The following is a 7,261-nucleotide window of genomic DNA, read 5'->3' on the forward strand; positions in this document are numbered from 1 at the left end:
GTTAATGTAGGTCATTAACAGGAACACAGTGGAAAGTAACTAAACTATTGAGATCTTGTCTAAATGATACATGGTGGAAACTACTTTTTCTTCCCTCTGGGTAAGTGCGTAGGACTAAAACCACCAAATGCTCAGAAAATGTATATGAAAGTATGTTCTAACTTTTCATTTATCATTCATTCATTATCTGTAACCGCTTATCCAGTTCAGGGTCGCGGTGGGTCCTGGGTGCAAGGCAGGAATACACCCTGGAGGGGGTGCCAGTTCTTCACAGGGCAACACAGACACACACACACACATTCACTCACACACCTACGGACACTTTTGAGTCGCCAATCCACCTGCAACGTGTGTTTTTGACCTGTGAGAGGAAACCGGAGCACCCGGAGGAAACCCACGTGGACACGGGGAGAATATACCAACTCCTCACAGACAGTCACCCGGAGCGGGAATCGAACCCACAACCTCCAGGCCCCTGGAGCTGTGTGACTGCGACACTACCTACTGCGCCACTGTGCCGCCCATGTTCTAACTTTTTACCTATTAAATGACTTTAAACTTTACTGAGGATGTGTTCAGTGTAGGACTTCAGTATGTTCTCAAATGTTTGGTTTTCTGTGGCTATTTGAGTATATTCTGTGCTTATTTAACTGTCAGAAAAATCTTTACACTTAGGTTTGGAAGGTAGGTAGGTTGGTGTTTCTTTTTTATCTTTTTTTTCAGTCAATCACTCTCTATCAATGGTGCGATCCTCACCCTCCCCACCCAGATAAGCCATCACTGCAGCTAGAGAGTAGTGCACTATTACATTTCATGGCAGAAACATTAAATCTTTCTGAAATTAAAAGCATTAATCATGAGTTATTAACAGCTTCTTGTTTTGACAACTTAACAATTAACAAAAGTTTGCTGGAGTAAGTAAATATATATATAATTTAAATGCTCAAGAACTGACTATAATGAAACAAAGATAAATGCCTTAGACTGACCAGGAAGTGGCAAAGAAGTCCCACCCTCCACCACTAGTATTTAACCTGAGACAATTTGTTTTGCACGACACACATCTCAGAACATTCAGAAGATAAAAGATACAAAATGTAAGTAAGCTGTGAGGAAGGTCTTTAACAAATTTAATCTGTAGTTTAATAATAATGATATGTGGTGTTTACTGTGGGTGTCATCATTTAAAAAGAATTTGTTAATTTGTTTAAGGAAGTAGTAATTAATCTTTTCTGATAATTTTTCAGATGATGGGGCAGATGCGGCACTGTCTTGTGAGCAGCTGGATCTGCTGCTCTCTGCTGTTCTTGGTTAGTGGTGAAGAACAGCTGGAACTAGGCTCTCCAGCAGACTGTGAAAAAGCTGACTTTGTTCCTGGGCACAATCTCGGTGGAGAGGGCTTTGACATTGTGAAGATGGAGAGAAAAGGGTCTTATGTCATTGACATGGAAAAGTGGGACACAGGGAATGGCAGCTGCAAAATGTTCAACAATCCGTATCTAAATAACGTGAAGCAGAAGGTTCCTGCTGCTGTTGTGTTCTGGAGGACACTCCCCACATGTTCAATGAAAGTTTCCAGCAAAATCTTTGAGTCGAGTGAAGCTCTCGTGAATGATTCTACCTCATCAATCACCAATAACTGGAAGGTTGGACTTGATGTCAAATTTATATCTTCAGTTTCATTAGGAGGCACTCATTCCCGTGAAGCACGTTTCGGAATGGAGAAGTCGAAGGAAGATAAGTACAGCTTTACCAAACACCTCATCCAGTGCAGGTTCTACACGTAAGTTCTTTTGGTTTGCTATAAAATAATTTAATGAATGGTGTCATAAAAATCTAAATGTGTCATGTTGTATGTAAATTGCAGTTTATTTTCTAATATATTTAAAATTCAAATAGATTACATTATAGGATGATTTTTTATTATTATTTTATTAGTACTATTTAAAACTGAATTGCTGTAGAAAACAAAAATACAGAAGTCCTCCATTATCTATACTCTACTTATTCTTACATTTGCAGGAAGCATAAATACTTTAATTGGGACAAAAAATGAATGCACCAAGAATGAGTTGCAGGAATCAATATATGTGTGAATATGATGATAATATACAGTATGTAACTGAACACAATATTAGAGTAAAATGAAAAGTTTGTATCATGGTCTGCTGGAGGGATTATAACTACAGAACTACAGTCTAGAACTAACCCTGGGCTCTAGTAACCTGTTGGGCCGTCTCTAGCCTGGATACTTGATGAGATATGGTTGGGCATGGAGTCATAAAGTTTTCGAATGGCATCCTGTGGCACATTTGATCACAGAAGTTGCAGCTGGGACTGTAGATCCTGCATAACGCTGGTTTGGCAAATCTGGAATCCCAGCTCAATTAGCAAGAAGCATAGAAGCATTTTTAGCTGTCAAAGATCATACACAAAACATTTCATTACCCAACAGTAGCCACTGAGATCCTTTTTATAGGGCAGAGTTGGAAAGGACCTATGCGCTTAAGACACAGTGTCTAATCAGACCATACCAGTAATTATTTACTCAAAGACATAAATGCATGCCTGTGAGGAGTTGGTGTGTTCTCCCCGTGTCCGCGTGGGTTTCCTCCGGGTGCTCCGGTTTCCTCCCACAGTCCAAAAACACACGTTGCAGGTGGATTGGCGACTCGAAAGTGTCCGTAGGTGTGAGTGTGTGAGTGAATGTGTGTGTGTCTGTGTTGCCCTGTGAAGGACTGGCGCCCCCTCCAGGGTGTATTCCCGCCTTGCGCCCGATGATTCCAGGTAGGCTCTGGACCCCCTGCGACCCTAAATTGGATAAGCGATTACAGATAATGGATGGATGGATGGATAAATGCATGCAAAGTTTTGCATCTACCTGGGTGCATTATTTTTTATGTCATGAAGTATATTCAAACATGACCATTTTCCAAGTATATACCAAACATTTTAAAACTTATTGTACTACTATTATACAATTAATTGTAATATTAGGTATTAAAGTTCTTGAAAATTCCATACAGCTACCAGATAACAAGGTCACCCTCACTTCATCAAGAATTTCTTCAGGCTGTGCAGTCTCTTCCAGCAGACCCTAATTCAGAAGCCTATGAAGAAATAATTGACAGATTTGGAACACACTATATCACAAATGTGGAGTTGGGTGGGAAGATGAAAGCGGTAACAGCAATCAGAACCTGCAAAGCAGCAATGAGCGGCCTCAGAGGCACAGCTATCAAAGACTGTCTGGAGGTGGAGGCATCAGGAACATACAACTCTGCCACATTGAGCACAGAGAGCAAATACTGTAGAGAATTACAGTCCAAGATGAAGACCAATGAAAAGTTCAGCTCGATGTTTAGTGAGCGACAGACAGAGATTGTAGGAGGAAACATCAATGGTGAGGATCTCCTCTTTTCCAGCACTTCACATAAAACAGCTCTGAACAATTGGTTGAAATCACTGAAGACCATCCCAGACGTGGTGATGTACAAACTCTACCCTCTGCATTCAGTGCTAAAGACAACACACCATGCCAGAGTAGGCCTGAAAAAGGCTGTAGAAAAGTATATTCTTAAAAATGCCTTGAAAAATGTCTGCTCTGGGTCTTGTAAGATAGGCCACAAGAACAGTGCCAGGGATCATTGTGCTTGTATTTGTAAAGCAAATGAAAATATAATGTCCAATTGCTGCCCACCTGAAAAAGGCCTTGCGTCACTGAGGGTTTACAAGCTCTATGCCAATGATTTATTTGGTGATAGCTATGGCAAAACTGATGGAGTTGTACAAGTCAAATACGGGAGCACAGTCAGACGCACTGCAGTGATTTCTGATGATGATAATCCCCGCTGGAGAGAATCATTTTATTTTGGTCCTGTCAGATTGTCCATGAGTGAAAGTCTCACTTTTGAAGTTTATGATGCAGATAATTACTGGAACAGTGACCTTCTGGGAACATGTTCATTTTCTCTGAAAAGTGGGGTTGTGAGTGATGAGTGTGTTTTCACCCATGGCACCTTCTTTTTCTCCTATTCTGTAAAATGTGCTCCAAGTCTTGAGGGTTCAATGTGTGCAGATTACAAACCATCACCAATGGCTGCCCCTCTGGCCCAGATCTTTCAATCAAGAAATGGTATTCTGGTTAAAGACCTGTGGAAGATCCAGAATTACACCAATACACTTCACTTTAAGGGTTATAATTAGCAAGTTAACACTATGTGCATAAAACTGATTTAGCCCATATGACTCAATTGACAAATCAAAAATTTACTGATTAAATAAAAGCCCTTCTATGTGTACAAACTGAATTCCAAAAACGTTGGGACACTAAATCAAATTGTGAATAAAAACTAAATGCAATGATGTGGAGGTGCCAACATCTAATATTATATTCAGAATAGAACAAAAATCACAGATCAAAAGTTTAAACTGAGAGAATGTGTCATTTTAAGGGAAAAATATGTTGTTTCAAAATTCCACGGCATCTACAAATCCCAAAAAAGTTGGGACAAGGCCATTTTTTACCACTGTGTGGCATCCCCCCTTCTTCTTACAACAGTCAACAGATGTCTGGGGACAGAGGAGACCAGTTTCTCAAGTTTAGAAATAGGAATGCTCTCTCATTCATGTCTAATACAGGCCTCTAACTGTTCAATCGTCTTGGGCCTTCTTTGTCACACCTTTGTCGCACCTTGCCCTGATGTTGTGATTGCTGCAGAATGTGGTCTGGCATTATCTTGTTGAAAAATGCAGGGTCTTCCCTGAAAGAGATGGCGTCTAGATGGGAGCATATGTTGTTCTAGAACCTGAACATAGTTCTCTGCATTAATGGTGCCTTTCCAGACATGCAAGTTGCCCATGCCACAAGCACTCATGCAACCCCATACAATCAGTGATGCAGGCTTTTGAACGGAGCATTGATAACAACTTGGGTTATCCTTGTCCTCTCTGGTCCAGATGGCATGGCGTCCCAGTGTTCCATAAAGAACTTCAAATCGTGACTCATCTGACCATAGAACAGTCTTCCACACTCCATTTTAAAAGACCCCTGGCCCAGTGCAAACATCTGAGCTTGTGGAGCTTGCTTAGAAATGGCTTCCTCTTTGCACTGTAGAGTTTCAGCTGGCAACGGCGGATGGCACGGTGGATTGTGTTCACTGACAATGCTTTCTGGAAGTATTCCTGAGCCCATTCTGTTATTTCCTTGACAGTGGCATTCCTGTTTGAGGTGCAGTGACGTTTAAGGGCCCGGAGATGATAACTTAAAAGTCTTTGCTATTTTTACGCTGGGTAACACAATTCTGGTATTGCTGCACTATCTTTCTGCGCAACAATGGTGGAATTGGTGATCCTCTTACCATCTTGGCTTCAGAGAGACACTGACACTCTGAGAAGCTCTTTTTATACCCAATCATGTTGTCAATTGACCTAATTAGTGTTAATTGGTCTTCCAGCTGTTCGTTGTATGCTCAATTTCCGTTTTCCAGCCACTTATTGCTACTTGTCCCACTTATTGCTACTTGTTTTTTGGGATTTGTTGACACTGAAATTTTGAATCAACATATTTTTCCTTTAAAATGTTACATTTACTCAGATTAAACTTTTGATCTGTCATCTATGTTCTATTATGAATAAAATATTGACATTTTCCATCTCCACATCATTGCATTCAGTTTTTATTCAAAATTTGTTTAGTGTCCCAACTTTTTTGGAATCCAGTTTGTACTACATTATGTAAGATTAAATAATTCAATCTTTATTTTAGCACATAAATAAGTTCTGACAGTTTAAAACTGCAACCGTTATTTTCATATTATGAAAAAATAATGAAAACATCAAAGCTGGAGCTGTTCAGACAGAAATATTATGTTGCTTCTTAAGGCTTAAACTAGGCTGTAGTTTCATGTTTTAACCATTGCTTTGTGGAACAGCTTGATTGTCTTGCATGTTTTGGTTTGATTTTATTAAAGCATTCACAAAGACAGACCTGAGTGAGCTTTTTTCTTCTAGATATAGGGCAATCTGGGATTGGCTTTGGCAATGATTGGCACGTGAGCGACTGCTCATGTTTGATACACAATAAATCTGGCACACTGCGTGGGAGAAAAAAAAACCTTTTCCTCTGGGTGCTCTGGTTTCCACCCACTGTCCAAAAACACACACTGGTAGGTGAACTGGCAACTCAAAAATGTCCATAGATGTGAATGTGTGAGTGTGTGTCGCCCTGTGACGGATTGGTGTCCAATCCAGTGTGTGTTCCTGCCTTGTGCCCAATGATTCTGGGTAGGCAATGCACCTATTGTGACCCTGAACTGGATAAGCGGTTACAGACAATGAATGAATGAATGAATTCTTTAAATAAAATTTCCAAATCCAAATGCATGTTTTATCTTTAGATATAAATGCTTTTCAAATTGCCACACACATTGCTATTTTCATTTGTGATTTGCATGTCCATTTTCTTTTCCACTGTTATTTCAGAAACACTGAATGTTTTACAAATACTGTATTACTAGTTTTAAGAACTTCTGTACTATTTCACATTGCTCATGCATTACAGTGAGGTTTAAAGTGAAAGTATTTTATTTGTCTAAGAGGTGTAAAAGTCTAATTCTCATTACATCTCATATTTAACGTTCTATGAAAGTCTTTGTTTATGGCATGTGTTTTGGATTCACATTTTTTTGCATCACTAACAATTTTTGCACGTTTTCTCTGCAGGCTTTGCTGGCGCTGTTAAATTATGCAGCCACCCATAACCCTTTAAGAACTATGAATTTTCTTTCATTCTCAATTTTGTTTGTGAGGCAGTACTGCTCAAGACTCTCTATACATATAACCATTCTTCAAAAAGTAATTATGTATCCCATGCCTCCTTACATGGTAGCTTATTATAATTAAGGGTTCACTATACTCATTATACCCGGGGGAGTCCACAAACAAAGTCCATTCTCATTGCCAGTTCTGCTGTGCTTTTCTACTTAACACACACAGCAAAAAAAGCTTGATGCATGACATCTGCCTTTGTTTTATTGCATCACATTCAGATCTAAGTTCAATGGTATTAATATGCTAACTCCATCCCACATTATAATAAACAAACAATTTCAACACCTTGTCATGGACTGGCACCTTGTCCAAGGTGTGTTCACTCATTCCGGTTAGGCTCCAGACATACTGCTACCCTAAGCTGGATCAGCAGTTACAAACAATGAATGAATGAATGAAAGTAGTTTGAGTAGCGGGATCTATTTAAGAA

At 39.7% G+C, this 7,261-nt stretch overlaps 1 protein-coding gene across 1 annotated transcript; it reads left to right on the plus strand.

The window, feature by feature from the left end:
- Window positions 1-1,074: 1,074 nt before the first annotated feature.
- On the plus strand, window positions 1,075-4,297 carry LOC136700372 (perforin-1-like). Its single transcript, XM_066675705.1, has 3 exons — window positions 1,075-1,097; window positions 1,248-1,783; window positions 3,027-4,297. The coding sequence occupies exons 2-3, from the start codon at window positions 1,248-1,250 to the stop codon at window positions 4,204-4,206; spliced, it is 1,716 nt and encodes a 571-aa protein (XP_066531802.1). The 5' UTR covers window positions 1,075-1,097; the 3' UTR covers window positions 4,207-4,297.
- Window positions 4,298-7,261: the final 2,964 nt, after the last annotated feature.

The sequence above is a fragment of the Hoplias malabaricus genome, chromosome 6, assembly GCF_029633855.1.
Source record: "Hoplias malabaricus isolate fHopMal1 chromosome 6, fHopMal1.hap1, whole genome shotgun sequence".
Taxonomy (NCBI): domain Eukaryota; kingdom Metazoa; phylum Chordata; class Actinopteri; order Characiformes; family Erythrinidae; genus Hoplias; species Hoplias malabaricus.